The sequence below is a fragment of the Bubalus bubalis genome, chromosome 6 (assembly GCF_019923935.1).
Source record: "Bubalus bubalis isolate 160015118507 breed Murrah chromosome 6, NDDB_SH_1, whole genome shotgun sequence".
Taxonomy (NCBI): Eukaryota; Metazoa; Chordata; class Mammalia; order Artiodactyla; family Bovidae; genus Bubalus; species Bubalus bubalis.
The window spans coordinates 116,428,003-116,446,421 of record NC_059162.1 but is presented as its reverse complement, the minus strand read 5'-3'; the positions used below and the strand labels follow the sequence as shown (position 1 = coordinate 116,446,421).

Sequence of the window (18,419 nt, the reverse complement as noted above, 5' to 3'; positions counted from 1 at the left end):
GACCCTCCCTGTGCTGCGGGCCTGGGGGGCTGGCCTCGCCCTGGGTCATTGCCAGCCCTGGGGGCTGTGGACGGGGGCCTTGAGGCTGTGGGTGCATAAGGTCGAGGTCGGGAGCAGAGACCTGGAAGCCAGCATGCGTGCTTGAGAAGGGGTCTCCGAGGGGAACCCAAACAGCCCCTCCCAAGAGGGGCTTCTTCTGGGAGGAGTTTGTGCCCCCTAGATGTTTCCAGAAAGTGCGCGTCAAGCCAAAGCCTCGGGGTGGGCAGAGGGCACCTGTGTCTGAGGCATCCCTGGCATGGGCGACCGGCCCTCTCTGTATGCACCCCGTCCCCCGGCGTCTTGGGCAGAATTTGAGTTACACAGTCTTCTTTGCGGAGAATCTTACATTAGTTTTCTTTCCCACGCCAGGGTCTCCCTGGGAGAGATGGGGTGTCTGGAGGGCCTGGAGAACCCGGGAAGAGCGTGAGTGTCTCCTGGGGCTTGGGGCGGGGGTGGGGGGACTTTGAACTATTTGCCTAACTCTGCCAGGCTTCCTACTCAGAGCTACTGAGCAACTTTTTATTGGGGGAATTAAGGGATTTTGGAAGCCACCTGTTGCTGCTTCTACATACTCTTTGTCATTATCATTTACTCTTGACCCACCCCCAGTCTGCTTCCCTCCCCTCCCGAAACAGACCAAAGGGTTAAGTCACTCAGTCCTGTCCGTCTTTTGGGACCCCACGGACTGTAGCCTGCCAGGGCCCCCTGTCCATGGAATTCTCCAGGCAAGAGAGAATCTCCCAGTGGAGTGGGTTGCCATGCCCTTCTCCAAAACAGACCAAACAGACACTTGAAAAAGTAATAACTTTGCTGCTTTTGACTATTCGGCCAGGCTTTATCCCACTGAATAATTAAAAAATCCAAACAGAAATACAGAAAGAGTGAGGGGATTAGGGGCAGGGAGGCAGACGGGGTGTATGTTTATTTTGTTTGATAATTGTTTGTTGTTCTTCCGCTGCTGTAAGTCAAGCAGTGAATCCAGAGCCAGATTTCCAGTGAAATGCTTCTCACAGCTGCTTTTCCAAGGCATTTCAGAAATGCCTGTTGCAGACCACTCACTGCCTCGTCTTTGTCTTGTTGAAAAATTGCTGAGGTCAGAGGGGGATGGATGATCATTGAGAAGCCATTTGAATGCTTTCAGGGCCCAGGGGGTACCCGGAGCTCGGACCCCCTAGCTGGAAGAAGATGGTCCAGAAGCCTGTGAATCCTTAGTCAGTTCAGGGTGCTGGTGGGTGCCTGAGACTGGTGTTTGCTCAGCATCTTGCTGGCGATGGTGGTGGCGGGGGTTGAGACCGGGGCCCCCTCTGCTGTGTCCCCCGGGGAAGTCACATGCTGCGGGATCCACAGCTGGATCACCCAAGGGTGTCTGCTGACGGTGGCTTTTAAAAGAAACAACTTACCTGTAAGCAGATGATACGCTATGGGCATCACCTTACTTTTAACATTCAGAAGAAAACTTAAATTTTGAAAACCGCTCTCTTAAAAGTCTCGAGTATAGTTTTTGAGTGATACTGTTGATGTATACAATGAAAAGCAGTGAGGATACACTCCACTGTTGTGCTGTCCAGCTTTGTGAACAGAGCCAAAACTTGTTTCCATGATGAGCACAGAATTCAGTTGTATTTCTAAGCATGGGTAGAAACTTGGGGTTTGAGTTTGGTGTGGTCAAGTTGGGACTTCTGTTAGGAGCTCCCCAAGTGAGGCTCACGCTGAGATGAAAGATGTCCTCTCCTGGGCTGCCTCCTGTCCCATGCGGCCCGAGCACAGGTGACCTCTGGAAATACTCAGGGATGACTCTGTGAGGAGGGAGCAGATTGTGCCCTGTGGAGGCGAGGCCTGGCTGCACCTCTCCCACCTGTCCACGGTTCGTCCCTAGACGGAGGCCCAGGTCTTCACTAGAGGGGCTGCCATTGCAGCAAGTCATGGCGGAGCGGTGGCCCCAGAATATCACTGGGCTGGTCCACGGCGGGCAGTGGACGTGCTTCTTGGGTTGAGGAAGCAGACGGGCCATGCCCATCACAGGCTGGCTGATGACAGGCTCTGGAGTTCCACCTCCTAACCTCGCAAAGATGTATCCAGGATGGGTGCCCACCCCAAACCTTTCCACCAGAGAGGAAGGAATCAGAAGGTGGGACTTCCTGGAGTACGCGCAAGTGCGCCCACATTCATTTGAACTAAGGTTCGCTTCTGGAGCGTCGGGGAAGATGCTGCCAAGTCTTGAGCTCAAACCGAGACAGCCGGGCTCTTAGGTCAGCGCACATGCGCTCCAGACACGTTACTTAACCGAGTGTGTGTTATAGTGGCTGGGACAGTGTGGAGACTCTGGGGCTTCCTCCCATTATAATTGCTGTCTTACCTCTCCCTCCAGTTAGGAAAATGCAAGAAAAATAGCCAGGTCGGCATTCCTGTTTTCTTGAAACTGGCTGGGGCCACGTAGCCCGAGGACTCCTTGTTTTACTTGGCAGGTCTGAAGTCACTCTCAAATCTTCCATTTAGATAATTGACAAGGGCAGCGTGGGAACACAGCTTTCCCTCGGGGAGGCCGGGCGGGGCTGAGAAGGTGTCACTTTGTGAGAGTTTCCTGCAGGCTGGTAGGCACAGCGTCTGGCTCCCAGCGGGTGTGGTGAAGGTGCCCAGTCTCCTCCAGCCTCCCTGCCTCCCCCTCACAGTTGTGTGGTTTCTCCCCAGGGTGGCTTTGGCCGAAGGGGACCAGCAGGAGCTAAGGTAAAGCCTCTATGCCGCCGTCTCCTTGATGTCATCTCCATATAACTCACCGGGAGCTTCCAGGGGCTGGCCCTCCCATCCCACCCAGAAATTAAGAGGGACTCTCTCTCTCACCATCAAGGCTTGTGGCTCCAACAGCAGCTTTCCTACCATCTCCTTGAATTTAGCCTTTTCTGCAAAGGCTTGGGAAAATCTTGATGATGCAGTGAGAATGATTATCAGAATGAAAGTGGCTGTGGGAACGGGGGATGGAGGAGAGGGAACGGAAAAGAGGCAGGAGGCCGTGTCCTGGACATCTCCTGCTGGGGATGTGCCCACTTACTGGTCTCGGTGGCTCTGCCTCTCAGCTGTCTCTGCGAGACACATGTGGGCCGAAATAGCTTCATGTCATGAAGTCATCTTGAGGAAAAGGTGAGATGAGCGGGGCAGTCAATTCTAAGGGTGCCAAGTGACAACTGGCTCCACGTGTCCAATGCCTCTCCCTGGAGCTGCAGTGTTACTTCTGACCCCCCGCAACAGCTGGGACAGTTCCCTGCACCCTCCTCCAAATGTGACCGTAGCACAGACGGCTGACCTCTCCCTGCCTCTTCTCTCCTCTCAAAGGGCAACCAGGGCGGCCCCGGCCAGCAGGGCCCTGTGGGAGAGCAGGGGACCAGAGGCGCGCAGGTCAGTACCCCGGCATGCCCGCGTGTCCTGTGATACGTTCCCAGATGTCTTGCTGTTGTTGTTTAGTAGCTAAGTCATGTCCGACTCTCTGCGACCCCATGGACTGTGGCCCACCAGGCTCCTCTGTCCGTGGGATTCTCCAGGCAAGAATACTGGAGTGGATTGCCATTTCCTCCTCCAGGGGATCTTCCCAACCCAGAGATCAAACCTGCATCTCTTGCATTTCCTGCATTGGCAGGTGGATTTTTTACCACCGAGGCACGTCTTACCGTGTATTTTTTTTTAATTGAGGTGACGATCAGTTTTGCAAAATTGAACACAAAATTTAATCTTTTGAAGGGGCACTGAGAGCATTCCCAGCGTTGCCCAAGCAGCATCTCCATCAGGTTTCAAAGCATGATTATTGTCCATCAGGGAGACACTGTGCCTGTTAAGCAGTCCTGCCACACCCCGCCCTCCCAGCTCCTGGCAACCACCAATTCCCTTTCTGCCTTGGTGGACTGGCATCTTCGGACCTTTTATACAAATGGAAGCATTTACCAGGTGGCTTTTTGTATCTGGCTTCCTTCACTCAACGTCGCATTTTTGAGGTTTATCCGTGCTGTGGCCTGCGCCAGGGAGCGTTCCTACCTGTGTAGAGTAACCTCCCATTGTGTGGGTCCTGTGGTGGTCGTGGCGGGTCACCTCCACGCAGCACTTACGTGGGCATCTTACTTCTCCAGGGTCCGCCTGGTCCCACCGGTCCTCCAGGCCTGATTGGTGAACAGGGCATTCCCGGACCTCGGGTAAGTCTGGCTTGGACCTTGAGTAAGTCCGTCTGGACCCCTCTTTCGCTAAATGGCCAGCATGGATAGCCCGTGTTTCGTGGGTGGTAGGACCCCTCAGCCCGACACTTTCATAACACAGACCTCAGTTCTCATAGCAACTGGCTCATCCGCCCTGAGGAAGTTAGATGTCGTTTTTCTTGGGGCTCCTTGGGCTAAGTCCCAGTGGACATAAGCTGGGTGGGTATCCCTCGCTGCAGAAGTCTTAGGGTGGACTCAGGAAGTCAGATGAGTCTACTAAGATGCTCAGATTACAACATACTGCTGGAAATTATTTCTGTGCTTTGATATTCTGTGTAAGGAAATTCCCCTACCCTTAAGTGTGATGTGGGAGGTGGTCCTTAAACTCGCCACCACTGCAGACGTCAGCATCTGTCTCAGCTGTTAGCGATGATGAGCAGAAGCAAGTCGGTGTAGCTGAGGCGGGCCCGGCTGCCCTCACACCCACACTGTGGTGTCCCTGGGGTCTGCTGTGATCCTGAGGGAGCCATCCTACTGTTTGTTACAGAAAATAGTCATGACTAACAAACCGGCGAAGAACTGACCCGAGGCTAGGTAAACGCCGAAGTGTTTTACAGGGGCAGCAGGAACTTCGTGAGAACCGCTATTTGCTTGAGAAGTCTTTCCTCAATTTGAAATCTGATAGATACCTATTTTTAAAGCTTGTGTTTTTTTCTCTAACATACGTTTAAGCTCTGATTAGTCAATTCTTTTTTGATGGTGCAGAGGTGAAGTGAAACTCTTCAAATAGCAAGCAATACAAACAGCTATCACCATCTGGATTTGCTGGGCCCGGCAGGGTCATTTCTGGGCTCTGTGGGCTGCCCTGCATTTTGAGAGCTGTGTCCCTTTGTTGATGTATTCTCACTCGACGTTTGAGTGTGTATAGGTTTCCACACCTGTAAAGTCAGGTGCTTGTGGGGAGGTGTGGAAAGCGAGAGGAGGGAATGCCATATACAGCTGCGTGTTTGTCCCTAATGGGTAACACAGGAGGTGAACGTTAATTCCTGGGATGTGTGCACACATGTGAAAAGAGGTCACGCTCATATTTTAGGTTGGCACAGGCCCTCTCCATGCACGTTTGCACAGGGCCCCCAGGGCTGGAAGTGGCAGAGAGCTGCAGGTTCTGACCTCCATGCAGAGGCAGAGTGGGGGCCGCAGGAGGTGGGATTCGGACGCTTTGGCTTTGGAGGGGTGGGTGTCTCACTGCCTGTCTCCCCTCCTCCTGCTCCAGGGAAGCGGGGGAACTGCAGGTGCTCCTGGAGAACGCGGCAGAACCGGGCCTCTGGGAAGAAAGGTTTGTCTGGACAAGAGCAATGCGTGTTTCTGGAGGCCAAGCCACCCCTCCCCCAAATACCCCGTCCCGACTCCCTCGTCTGTCAGTCTGTCCAGCTGCTTGGTGTGCACATCCTTCTCCTCCCCTCTGGTCTCTTCCACCCACCACCCCTGCTGACAGCGGCTGGGCCGGGGGGATCCCTGTCCCCGCCTCGAGGGTGTGCATGGGCTGTGAGCTGTGGATTGGTGTGTATTCGCATAACTAGGACACCAGCCACTGCTGGCCTGCCACATCTTTCCAAGTCCGGGCTCGTGAGGATGGTTCAGGGAGCCCAGGGCATGTTGGCAGCCCCCAGGACTGCCTCCAGACTCTCCGAGTGTTCTCCAGATGGGCCGGCAGCCTCGCTGGCCGCATGCAGCTGATCCAAGGGCCCCAGAGCCCAGCAGCTTTGGGTAACAGCAGCTTGCTAGATGCAGGCTGACGGTCCGCAAGCCCCGGGAAGAGCTGCTGTCCTTCGTCCGAGACGTAGCATTTCTCAGGGAAAGCAGTGAGTTCGGGCAACTCAGCCTCGCCTCTCTGCCCCGGGTGTGGCCTCGGGTTTCACTGCTGACTCCACGCAGCCCTCTTTCCTGTGCCTGCCTCTCTTTCCTCCCCGGCAGCCTGTCCGCTTGCTGTGATGATGGAAAGAACAAGCATAGAAGCCTGCCTGGATTCTCTTCCAGAAGTTCATGCATGAGCCCTGCAATGTAAAAAACTCACTAACTTCAAAATCTAAAAGGTGAAGCTGGCAGCTTGTGGCAACCTGCCAGTGACATCACCCAGAGCAAGCGCAGTCCTGAAACCACAGTTTGCGTTGTCTCAGCCCTGTTTCTCATGTCTAGGGTGAGCCCGGAGATCCAGGACCTAAGGGGAGCATCGGGAACCGGGGTCCTCGTGGGGAGACGGTAAGGTCGCCACGTGCATGGGGCCCCGGCTTCTGTCGACTCTGCTGAGATGCTCGGGGAGCAGGGAGTTGGGCCTTGGGCTGGGCTGGGCTTTGTCATTGCCGCTTGGGTTGGTTCCACGCAGAGACAAGCTGCTTCTTATGTTACTGGGGATGTGATTGAAAATAGTGAAACTTGGTGCTTATGAGTTTCAAAATACTTCTTATTTCATTGGAGGGGTAGTGAGTAAAGGCAGTTTTTCTAGATTTTTTTTTTCTGAGGAGTGAATGTGGTGGTGTCTTGACCCTCGAACCACCTTCATTTCAGGACTTGCAAATGCTTTTCAAGTCCAGCTAGATGGAGCTTTTCTGTAAAGAAATAAATGTCCTTGGTTTAAAATGGAGTGAGCTTTGATAAGGTCTCAGTTCAGACTGAAACAGTTTGTTTTGAATGAGATATGAAAGTCAAAGTGTTAGTTGCTCACTCCTGTCCGACTCTGCAACCCCATGGACTGTAGCCTGCCAGGCTCCTCTTGCCATAGAATTGTCCAGGCAAGAAGACTTGAGTGGGTTGCCATTTTCATCTCCAGGGGACCTTCCTAACCCAGGGATCGAACCCGGGTCTGCTGCATTGGCAGCCAGGTTCTTTACCGTCTGAGCCACCAGGGAAGGAATGAGATATCCCAGAATGGAAATTCTTACTTTGAGAATTCATTTTAAAAATATTTAAAAATCCTCTAACTGCTCACTTACAATAATGTTGTAACATATATTTCTATCTAGGGAAAAAAAATCTCTCCAGTGCATTGGGGAGTTTCTAGCGCATTGGGGAGTTTCCTAAGATGAGCTCTGACACCTGAATACCACATACATGGGCCAGGTTGGTCTGACCCGTGACCCCGAAGCTTGAAAATATTATTCTTGTGTTTGTAATTTCTCTATAGTGAATGGCAGTTTAAAAATCCATCGCTATTACTTCGTCTCAGAAGCAGAGGGGAAAAATAAGATCAAACTTTAAAAACTACTCAAATCATTGAAAGAAAATCTCTTCTTGATTCTGTTTCTGTTAATTGGGGGCAACAACTCTTTAGTTGTTTAAAACTGTAAATTAACTGAGGAGCATGTTCTGCATGTGTTTTAGAGGTATTATTGTATATTTCAAGTACATTCTTCTGATTCTTTTGGAATAATGAACATGTCCAGTTCAGAGAGCCCCCCAGGAGAGAGTGACAGGGACAAATCTCTGAGTACAGGGAGACGGGTTTTGGGAAGAAAGGAAATCTAGAGGTGTGACCTGGAAGGAAGGGAAGTGGCGCCCAGGAGAGGGGAGCAGGGGCTGAGCAGAGAAGACTCAGGAAGGTGTAGATTGAGCCCCGTGTTCTTTCTTTGAAGTAGAATCAAAGACTCATGGGGCTTCCCTGGTGGCTCAGTGGTAAAGAATTCGCTTGTCACTGCAGGGGATTAGAGTTCAGCCCCTGGGTTGGGAAGATCCCCTGGGGAGGAAATGGCAACCCACTCCAGTATTCTTGCCTGGGAAATCCCATGGACAGAGAAGCTTGGTGGGCTACAATCCATGGGGTTGAAAAAGAGTCGGACATGACTTAGCAACTAAACCAACAACATCAAAGACTCATAGATCCATAGGTCAAGGTGACCTTCAAGAGTCCTATCGACTCTAAGATTCCCTGGCTCCATGACTGTTTCTACATCCAAACAGCATCGTTACCAATAGCTTGTAGCAGTTTTTTACATTGTAGTCCACGAAGCTCACCCACCTATAGACACGGTCTAGTTCACACTGAAGGGTGGGTGGGTGTAGGAACTTTCCCCTGAACTATACCCTGATCTGACGCACTGTTCAGGGCTTTAGACAAAGAAGGTCGTGGAGCGCCTGACATGGGCCCCTGCAGCAACGCTGTCTTTCCGTTCTTTCAGGGAGATGATGGGCGAGATGGAGTTGGCAGTGAAGGACGCAGAGGCAAGAAAGTATGTATCTGCCGAGGAGTCTTGAACTCTGACATATTGTAGTTTTAAAGATTCATCTCAAAAAATTTAATCGTAACATGGTGAACTTTTTCTCTTGGTGACACTGGATCTATTTCTTTTCTGCTTGAGAATAATTTATGTTAGATGATTTTAAGTTGCGACCCAAATATTGAGTCATTTATTTATCTTTTTTAGGGAGAAAGAGGATTCCCTGGATACCCAGGTCCAAAGGTAAGCATTACCCTAGTGGGTAAACATCTCCATTGTTTTGAATGAGTCTGATGGGAACACGGCTGAAGGTCACCGTATCTTGGGTCTAGTCGTGGGTCAGACACTAACTGAGTGACCCTGGGAAAGACCCAACTTCTCTAAGACCTTCCTTCATCAGTCAGATGAAGATGACAATATGCACTTGGCGTGCCCTTGTGAGGATTAAATAATGACACTGCAGTAAAATATAAACCTTAAGATGCTATAATCTATACACATGGATGCATGTATGCTAAGTCGCTTCAGTCGTGTCTGACTGTGTGTGACCCCATGGATAGCAGCCCACCAGGCTCCTCCGTCCACAGGATTCTCTAGGCAAGAACACTGGAGTGGGTTGCCGTTTCCTTCTCCAATAATCTATATAATGCTGTCATTAATATGAATTCTAAGTTCAATAATGTTAGACTAAGTCTATACTGGTAACTCAGTGGAAAAGTCCATCAAAGTCCAGCCACATCCATTTGGCTGCCCTGGGAAGTGTGATTCGGAGGTCCCCAGGGACCCTCAGTTGGACTTGCCACTCCAGAGCTTAATGTGCTGCTTCCTGGCTGTCTTCTCAGGGCAATCCTGGTGAGCCAGGGACAGACGGACCACTGGGACCCAAAGGCATCAGAGGCCGAAGGGTAAGTTTGCCTGCCCCTTTGCTGAAGGTGGAGAACCAGACCCTTCGTGGCAGTAGGCCTGAACCCTGAAGACTCCATTGCTTCTTTCAGAGTTAGCCTTCTTGGCCTGTGACCCGGCTGGAGATTGTGGGGTGGGAGTAGAGGAGCCCTAACCCTGGACTGGCGCCCTCCTGGCCCCCTGCAGCTCTGTCACTGCTGTCTCTCTTTGGTTATGCTCCCCTGCAGGGAGGCCTGGAGGGCCCCCTCCTCTGATACGTCTCGAGGGTCACTAGTCCGTGGTCCACTCCATGCATGGCACCAGGGGACTCAGAATGAGTGATGTTGAAAGTCTGTGTAGACACAGTCATTGGTCATGCCCATTGGATGTTGCAGACACAATTTCATGAGATGCACAAAGTGCTCACCAGGGTTCCAGGCCATGTATTCCCTCGTCTCCCCATTATGCTAAGGCTCCTCTTTCTTAAGTTACTTTTTGTTGTGTTATTTTTCTCCCTAGAGGATATTTACTCATCCTCTAAAATTACACTGAATCTTGAATTAGCAATTTGTGACCTAGAAACAGGGAAAGGCATCTAACAGGTATTTTTAGCTTAAAATGCAGTTAAATTCATCATCATTATCCGGTTAATTTGCTCAGTGAGGACATTCAAACTAGATCATTTACTACTCACGGTGGAGTCTGAAAACACTGAATTGGTTCTCTACGTTCGAAGAGTGAGCTCATGATCTGTCAGTTCCTGATTTCTTGCACATCCATTGTGGTCTTATTAAAGGTTCCAGCATCCTCTTCCCTTGACCTGCCAGAGAACAGAGTTTGGGGAGATGCACTCTGTTTTGTTAGGGCTACTTGTCCCTACACTTAAGGTCTCTTGAAAGATTCCTCTTGGTGATGGGGAACGTCGGACAAGATCACATCTACCATCCCGCCCGACTGTAGGAACTGAGAATTCTCCCTTTTCTGTCACAACTGAGCCATGTGTATTCTGCTTCTAGGGAAACTCGGGACCTCCAGGGATAGCTGGACAGAAGGGAGACCCCGGTTACCCAGGGCCATCTGTAAGTACCTACCCATTCCCAGTCAAGCTGCCTGAGGGCTCGGAGCCGTACACATGGTCCTTGAAGACTTTCCACTATCTCCTTTCCTTACGAAAGAGTTGTCTGCATTTTTGTTGTTTATTTGCTTTTTAACCAGTTCCCTTTTTGATATCACAATGAAGAAAAGACTTTTTGAATTTTAGAGTACCAAGACAATGGTAAAGCAAATTTCATGCGAAATTCTGTAATCCAGGGTGTATTGTAAGTTGCCTTTAAAATTTCCTAGTGTAGGTTTTGAGGTTTGTGTAGAGGGCAAAGAAAAGTAAACACGTCTAAATACATCTTGATTGCATCTTGAGGAAGTTTAGTATAGATCTCAGTTTGGAGGAGACTCCCTTTGGGCTATAAAGTCCCCAAGGGATTCATAGTTGAAACCCCACTAGTGACCTGCCACCTGGAACCATGAGGGCACCCTTCTCCAGCCCTTAAACATCCTTCATTACAAATGTCTTCGTTTCCTTGCTTGAATTTCTCCCGGTACTATCTCCTGACATTGAAATTGATGAAGTTCAAAGAAGAGTGGGGATGATAACGCAGGAAGGAAAATAATCCCTGAAAGAACATGTTGAAGGGTTGGGCTGGTTGAACCCAGGAGAAGAAGGCAGAGTCAGGAGTTTAACTGAGGGGAGCCTTTAATGGGCGATGGTTAGTCTAGTGACAGTGAGAGGCGGGCAGGCACAGCTGGACGGAAAGATGCTGGCTAGCCCACGAGAGGATAGCCTGACCCTCGGCAGCCACACACAGGGATGAGATGTCGAGGGCGGCCGTGGGTGTATCCTGGGGGTGGAATCCAGCCAGGATGCTTGGACCTGGAGCCTCACAGTAGCTCTGTTGACTCCTGGGTGTCCCTCCTGCGACAGGACGTGGGAAGCTAGGGGCAGAGTGGGGGGGAAGGCAGATCTGTTCTCCTTGGGGAAGTGGCATTTAGACTCAAGCTCAAATGTGTGGTTTACCCTGATTGGTGATGAGCATCCTGGTTTCCAGGACGCAGGGCTGATAACCTCAACTGGAGATACTTCTGTCTCTCTTTTGCTCCTGGAGCAGTTAAGTCAAATTTAGAGGGAGAGCCTGTGAACGATCAAGGCCAGCCAGGGACCACCTCACTTCCTCTGGTGTGCGTCCATGGTCCCGGGTTCTTTCTCTGCGGGACGCTCCATGCCTGCACGTGTGCAAGGTCTCAGCTGCCCGTCCTTGTTTTGCAGGGTTACAAAGGCAGCAGAGGCGACTCAATGGACGTAAGTTGCATGCGTGCTGCATGAGCCCTTGCCCTGTGAGCCTCCTGTCCACCTTCTTACGTCTTCTCTCCTTCCCTTTTTCAGCAATGTGCGCTGGTCCAGAGCATCAAAGATAAATGCCGTAAGTACGCTATTTTCTGCTGTCTGCACCGCGGTTTTATTCTTGTGTGTGGAACCTTGCGTGTGGAAGCCTGGTGGACATGGCTTTCATGCTCCTCTGTTCTTTTCCAGCTTGCTGTTACGGTAAGTTATCTCGATGACTGGACTTCCTCCTGAGGGAAGCAGAAGTCCCCTTTTCCGGTAAGTAGTGTGTCTGTGAACCCCCCTCCCCCACTTCCCACAGGGCCCTTGGAGTGCCCCGTCTTCCCGACGGAGCTGGCTTTTGCCTTGGACACCTCCGAGGGGGTCACCCAGGACACTTTCAGCCGGATGAGGGAGGTGGTCCTCAAGATTCTGGACGACCTGACCATCGCCGAGAGCAACTGCCCACGGGGGGCCCGCGTGGCTGTGGTCAGCTACAACAACGAGGTCACCACGGAGATCCGCTTTGCTGACTCCAAGAAGAAGTCTGTCCTCCTGGACAAGATCAAGAACCTGCAGGTGTCGCTGACCTCCAAGCAGCAGAGCCTGGAAACCGCCATGTCCTTTGTGGCCAGAAACACGTTTAAGCGGGTGCGGAGCGGGTTCCTGATGAGGAAGGTGGCGGTGTTCTTCAGCAATAAGCCCACGAGGGCGACCCCGCAGCTCCGGGAGGCTGTGCTCAAGCTCTCAGATGCTGGGATCACACCCTTGTTCCTCACGAGCCAGGAGGACCGGCAGCTGATCAATGCCCTACAGGTCTGTGTTCTGGGCATCCTGGGCTCTGAGAAGGCACTCGGGCACATCCGTGCCCAAATCTGGGACCAGTTTGCATCCTATAGCTTCTCAAAGTGTCTAGATGAGGCTGGTATGTAAGCTGGGATTTCTGGAACATCCTGATGGCTCTGGACATCCAAGTGCCTGTGACTTATTCCCACCGGGTCCCTCCTCGAATCTTGGAAGAGACGCTCCCAGGCTGACCCTGGGAGCCCTCCCTCCCCTAGGGACATCAGTGAGCCAGCCCCCAGAATGCATCCCAATTCAGGCGTTTCTCAGCCAGGTTGCCATCTAACAATTAAACAAGTCATTTAAACAAAGAACAAGGAAGCTTTAGCTTCTGCCTGTGAAACAGCTAAGTACTCCCTTGTCATTTGCTTAAATAACTTGTATAATTGTTATAATGATATATACATATATAAAATAATTATTGATCAATCAATAATGATCAATCAATATATAAAATCAGTTGATCAATTGATCAATTTAATCAATCAATCAGTCTTTGCTCAATGCCGATCCTGGTTGTGCTGTCCAGGATGGGTGGATGATGGTCAAGAAGGGAAACAGCGGGACCAGGATCTTGGCTCTAGTTTTAATTCAGTCACCTTCTGGCTTCAAGTCACTGAAAGTAACATGGCCCTCCCCCTTAGCTCTCTGTGGCTCAGGTTTCTCAGCTCCAACAGATGCAGATGGGTGAACTGGTCTCTAATATCTTCCTTTCCAAACCAAGTAGTCTATGGTTTTATCACTGCCACGTCAGCCAGGGAGAGTTGGGTCACTGGTGCCATCTCTCAGGGTTTGTTCTGCCAAACTTCAGGCCAGTTTGAGCACCAAGTATTGGGTTGGGGCTCTGCCTTTGGTTTACCAGCTGTGTGTTCCTATCAGGGTCTCATGAGTGTACATCTCCCCTTATGAGGGCCAAGTGATCCAGAACCTTGCATGGTCCTTTTTACCTGTTTGTTTATGGGCCTCACTGGGTCTTTGCTGCTGTGCACGGGCTCTCTCCAGTTGCAGTGCTCGGGCTTCTCATTGCAGTGGCTTCTTTTGTCGCTGAGCACGGGCTCTAGGTGCACAGGCTCAGTAGCTGCGGCACACAGGTTTAGTGGCCCTGAGGCATGTGGGGTCTTCCTGGTCCAGGGATTGAACCTGAGTCCCCCTGCACTGGCAGGCGGATTCTTAACCGTTGGACCACTAGGGAAGTGCCACCATGCATGTTTCTCAAAAGGATAGTTTCAGGCAGTCAATTATTCATGCATTCAATTATTCACAAAATAAATCATTACCGATGGTGTGTCAGAGGCTGTGATCGGCAGGACTTTTAAAATCTTCTGGAAGTGATTGCTTGTTTTGTTGTTAAATCCCTTTCTGGACCTGGGCACATGAAAGAGGGATGGAGCCAATGTTGGCTAGTTGCTATTATTGTTGCTAGAAATAACAGTTAACATTGAGGACCCTGCTGTTTGCTGGAGACTATACCAGGCACTTTAGCTTCATTACCTAATTTAATCCTCCAAATAACTTCATGGGAATCTACCATTAGTCCCAGACTGCAGCAGAGGAAACTGAATTCCAGAGAAGTTAAATAGCTTTGCTTCAGGTCCAGCAGAGAGTGCAGGAGAGGGGTTTGAACTCCAGCTCATCTCGTTGGAAGAAAACCTGTGCTTTTCTATTATAATCAGTGCCTTCCTTCCTAACCCCACTTCCTAAGAAAGAGAAGCTATTGGGGGGTTATTTAATTGATGTGACTCTAATGTTTTCTTCAGCTGTATTCTCAAATGGTAACATCCAGTATATTCCTCCTGAACATTTCTTTTTGTTTAAACCAGATCAATAACACAGCGGTGGGACATGCCCTTGTCCTTCCTGCTGGCGGAGACCTCACAGACTTCTTGAAGAATGTCCTGACTTGTCACGTCTGCTTGGGTAAGGTGCTTCTCCAAGAGGAAAGCCTGTCCAGTGGCAATTGCAAAACACCGTCCACAGGGGGACACTGAGTGAATAATCACCATCTGTACAAAAAGCCTGAGTTAAACGAAGATTCACATGGCCCTGTATTTACCAGTGTGAATGCTGCATATGTAGGTTCCATGGTTGAAGCTGACTCCCCCCAAACAGAGCCTGTCTTTGTTAGGAGAACGTTGGGTTCCGTAGGTAATAAAGGAGCAAGTGGGCTCTGCTTATGTTTTGACCTTGGAGTCCAGAAATTAATAATCTGGCTTTGTGACTTTCTGGAAAACACTCTTCAAGGAGTGGCAAAGAAGTAAGGTGTTTTTCTTTCCTTCCCCCCTTTTTTTACTTTTTCATTATGCCAAAAGTGTCTGTTGCTCAGTCGTGTCTGACTCTCTGTGACCCCATGGACTATAGCCTGCCAAGATCCTCTGTCCATGGGATTCTCCAGGCAAGAATACTGGAGTAGGTTGCTATGCCCTCCTCCAAGGGATCTTCCTGACCTGGGGATCGAACCCAAAGCCATATTAAAAAGGATTTTAGCTTGCTGATTAGTTTCCCCTGGTAAGTGTTAGGTGATGAAAAACTGAAATCTGGCCACAATAATGTCAGTAAGGTACACATAGTTTCTACATTATGTGACAATTTTAATGACCCCAGACCCCCTGCAGACTGACGTGCAGTTTCTCACTCTGAGAGTGACAGAATAAACAAGCTGCCATGCTTCTTTCTAGACATCTGCAACATTGACCCATCCTGTGGATTCGGCAGCTGGAGGCCTTCCTTCAGGGACAGGAGGGCAGCAGGCAGTGACGTGGACATCGACATGGCTTTCATCTTAGATAGCTCCGAGTCCACCACCCCGTTCCAGTTCAACGAGATGAGGAAGTACATCGAGTACCTGGTCCGACAGCTGGACGTGAGCCCGGACCCCAAGGCCTCCCAGCACTTTGCCCGCGTGGCGGTGGTGCAGCACGCGCCCTACGAGGCGGTGGACAACGCCAGCGTGCCACCCGTGAGGGTGGAGTTCTCCCTGACCAACTATGGCTCCAAAGAGAAGCTGCTGGCCTTTCTTGGCAGCAGGATGACCCAGCTGCAGGGGACCAGGGCTTTGGGCCGCGCCATCGACTACACCATTGAGAACATCTTCGAAAGTGCGCCCAACCCCCGGGACCTGAAGATCGTGGTGCTGATGCTGACGGGAGAGGTGCAGAAGCAGCAGCTGGAGGAGGCCCAGAGAGCCATCCTGCAGGCCAAGTGCAAAGGCTACTTCTTCGTGATCCTGGGCATTGGCAGGAAGGTGAACGTCAAGGAGCTGTACAGCTCTGCCAGCGAGCCCAACGACGTCTTCTTCAAGCTAGTGGACAAGTCGACCGAGCTCAACGAGGAGCCCCTAATGCGCTTCGGGAGGCTGCTGCCGTCCTTCGTCAGCAGTGAGTCCTGCGTGCCCTTGGCTCCAGGGGTGGGCCCGTGGGTTTGGGAATGATAGCTGGTGTGCCCACGTTGACCTGTCCATTCATTCAGCCGGTGTCTATTGGCATCTCCCACGTCCCAGACACACTAGTAGGAGCTGGGGTTGCAGTGGACATAGATGGGAATCCTGCCTTCTTCCACTTGTTTGTTCAACCAGACTTGACCGGGCTTCTCCCAGCCACAGGCTGGGCTCCTGGGGGCTAATGGTCGAGGAGGGCACAGGGGTCAAGTACACATTTATTAAGCCCGACACTAAGCATGCTGGTCACATTGAAGTGTGTCCCCTGGGGGACCAGGGAAGCTTCTAGAAGGAGCAGAGTTGATCTGATCTTACCCCCCAACCCCACACTTGGCTGCTTCCAAGCCTTTGCTGTTGCGGCTCTCCCTCCTTGAAATGCTCTCCACCCTGCTTTAGCAGCAAACCCACGTTCATCTTCAAAAATTCCCTCCATGTGCCCCTTCTCACTGGGGTGCTCCCCACGCCCAAGGCTTGAGCGTCGTTAATCTGGATGCTGTACTTACTGCATCTGTTACATGGCCTCTTGTCATTCATTTCTGGATCTGTGGTCCCTGTAGACCACACGTCCTGGGGGAGGTGTAGCATTCACCACTGCCTTATCCAGAGTCAGCACAGGAACGTCTTACAAACAAGGGAGCTTTATAAAGTATACTCTGCACCCCCCCCCCCCACCATAAAATTTTAGGGAAAAAAAAATGTAAAGCAAAGCTGGGCTGGCAAGTTCACGCGGGGGTCACTATTCCTGTCTTCAGAAGTTTAAAAACAGAAGCTTCCTTAAATAGCATTGAGAAAATGTTGACAGTAAGGTCAGCATTGTAAATGTTGATTCTAATCTGACGTTCAAGAGCTTGGAGCTTACTTAGCTCTGCGCTTGATTTCTCCTCTATTCCTGTCTTCCTGCACACTGAGTAAATGTCACCTTTAACCTAATCACCCAAATATTGCCAAATAGAAGATACTGATTTAAGATGCTTTATGGACTGAGGACCATTACGCTTCATGTTTCAAGTCACTGGATTTAGATCGTCTGGAAGAATGAATTGATTCAACAAGTGTTTATGGACTACCCACTGTGTGATCCATTTAACTCCTGAGCAGAGTAACTTTAATTTGCGTGTGGTTCACATGCACTTAATTTTTTTTCCCTCTAGGTAAAGATGCTTTCTACCTGTCCCCAGATATCAGGAAACAGTGTGATTGGTTCCAAGCAGACCAACCGGCAAAGAATCTCGTGCAGTTTGGTTACAAACAAATGTAAGTGATGATAAGAAGTGTCTCAGAAGCAAGAGTGCTAGAGGGCACACACAGGTCCTTTAGCCAACACATAACTTTTTGGGGTGAGGATGCTGAAATCCAGAAAATGGGACTTCCCAGAGGTCACGTGGAGCATTTCAGGAGAAGAATCTGTCATCTCCATTGGTTTTTGCTGTGTAACAAACAACCTGAAACTTAGTGGCTGACAATAACAACTGTTTAATTTGCAATTCTGTGGGCTGGTGGGTTTTGTTTGGGCTCAGCTGGGCAGTTCTTCTGGCCTCTAAGGGGCTCACTTAACATGCTTGTGATCAGCTGCTGGTCGGCTGTGGACTGATGGTCTGGGGTGGTATGACATGGGTCACTTGTCTCTGCTCTAAGTGGCAAGCCTGGATTTGTACCCAAGGAGACTGGGCAGGGTTCCAAGAGAGAAGATGAAAGTGGGCAAGCCCCCCTGAGGTCCAGGCTGGAGCCAGCACACTGTTCCCTGTGCTCCGCTCCACTGGCCAAAGCCTGTCCAAAGCCAGCCTTGCTAGATTCAAGAGTCTGGAGCTGGACCTGTTGGGGAGACTTGCTGCATCACACTGTTACGAGCATGGGTACAGAGAAAGGTGAGCCACTGGGCCATATGTCCCAGCAATCTAACCAGTGTGCAATGATTTCCTATAGAAGGGTTAGACACTTGAAGCAAAAAATGGACTCCAGTCTTCTTAAACAATGGCACCCCACTCCAATACTCTTGCCTGGAAAATCCCATGGACGGAGGAGCCTGGTAGCCTGCAGACCGTGGGGTCACGAAGAGTTGGACACGACTGAGTGACTTCACTTTCACTTTTCCCTTTCATGCATTGGAGAAGGAAATGGCAACCCACTCCAGTGTTCTTGCCTGGAGAATCCCAGAGACGGGGGAGCCTGGTGGGCTGCCGTCTATGGGGTCGCACAGAGTTGGACACAACTGAAGCGACTTAGCAGCAGCGGCAGCAGCATAGGTGATGGTGGTGACTGAAGGCGGAGACATGTACGATCTCCTGGACAGAGCATGAGGGGGTTGGGAGGTGGGTAGGGCTGCGGCGCTCACAGTGATGCTGGCCACTTGGCACATGCTCTGTGGTCTTATGTCCAGCACTATTGTTGATGCCAAATCCAGGAACAGAGAGGAGGGCAGTGTGGCCGTGTGATGGGGGGACTGCAAAAGAGGGACATGGTGA

General features: G+C 50.8%; 1 protein-coding gene across 11 annotated transcripts in view; it reads left to right on the top strand.

Moving 5' to 3' along the window:
• COL6A3 (collagen type VI alpha 3 chain) overlaps window positions 1–18,419 on the top strand; it is a 90,141-nt gene that overhangs the window by 53,858 nt on the left and 17,864 nt on the right. For all 11 annotated transcript variants that reach the window (XM_044945338.2, XM_044945339.2, XM_044945337.2 and 8 more), the window contains 17 exons: window positions 409–462; window positions 2,728–2,763; window positions 3,367–3,429; window positions 4,152–4,214; window positions 5,488–5,550; window positions 6,411–6,473; window positions 8,387–8,437; window positions 8,633–8,668; window positions 9,268–9,330; window positions 10,324–10,386; window positions 11,628–11,660; window positions 11,745–11,781; window positions 11,892–11,903; window positions 12,004–12,497; window positions 14,345–14,441; window positions 15,200–15,898; window positions 17,109–17,211. In XM_044945338.2, coding sequence (XP_044801273.2) covers window positions 409–462; window positions 2,728–2,763; window positions 3,367–3,429; window positions 4,152–4,214; window positions 5,488–5,550; window positions 6,411–6,473; window positions 8,387–8,437; window positions 8,633–8,668; window positions 9,268–9,330; window positions 10,324–10,386; window positions 11,628–11,660; window positions 11,745–11,781; window positions 11,892–11,903; window positions 12,004–12,497; window positions 14,345–14,441; window positions 15,200–15,898; window positions 17,109–17,211 — 2,030 coding nt within the window. The remainder of the gene's footprint in view (window positions 1–408; window positions 463–2,727; window positions 2,764–3,366; window positions 3,430–4,151; window positions 4,215–5,487; window positions 5,551–6,410; window positions 6,474–8,386; window positions 8,438–8,632; window positions 8,669–9,267; window positions 9,331–10,323; window positions 10,387–11,627; window positions 11,661–11,744; window positions 11,782–11,891; window positions 11,904–12,003; window positions 12,498–14,344; window positions 14,442–15,199; window positions 15,899–17,108; window positions 17,212–18,419) is intronic.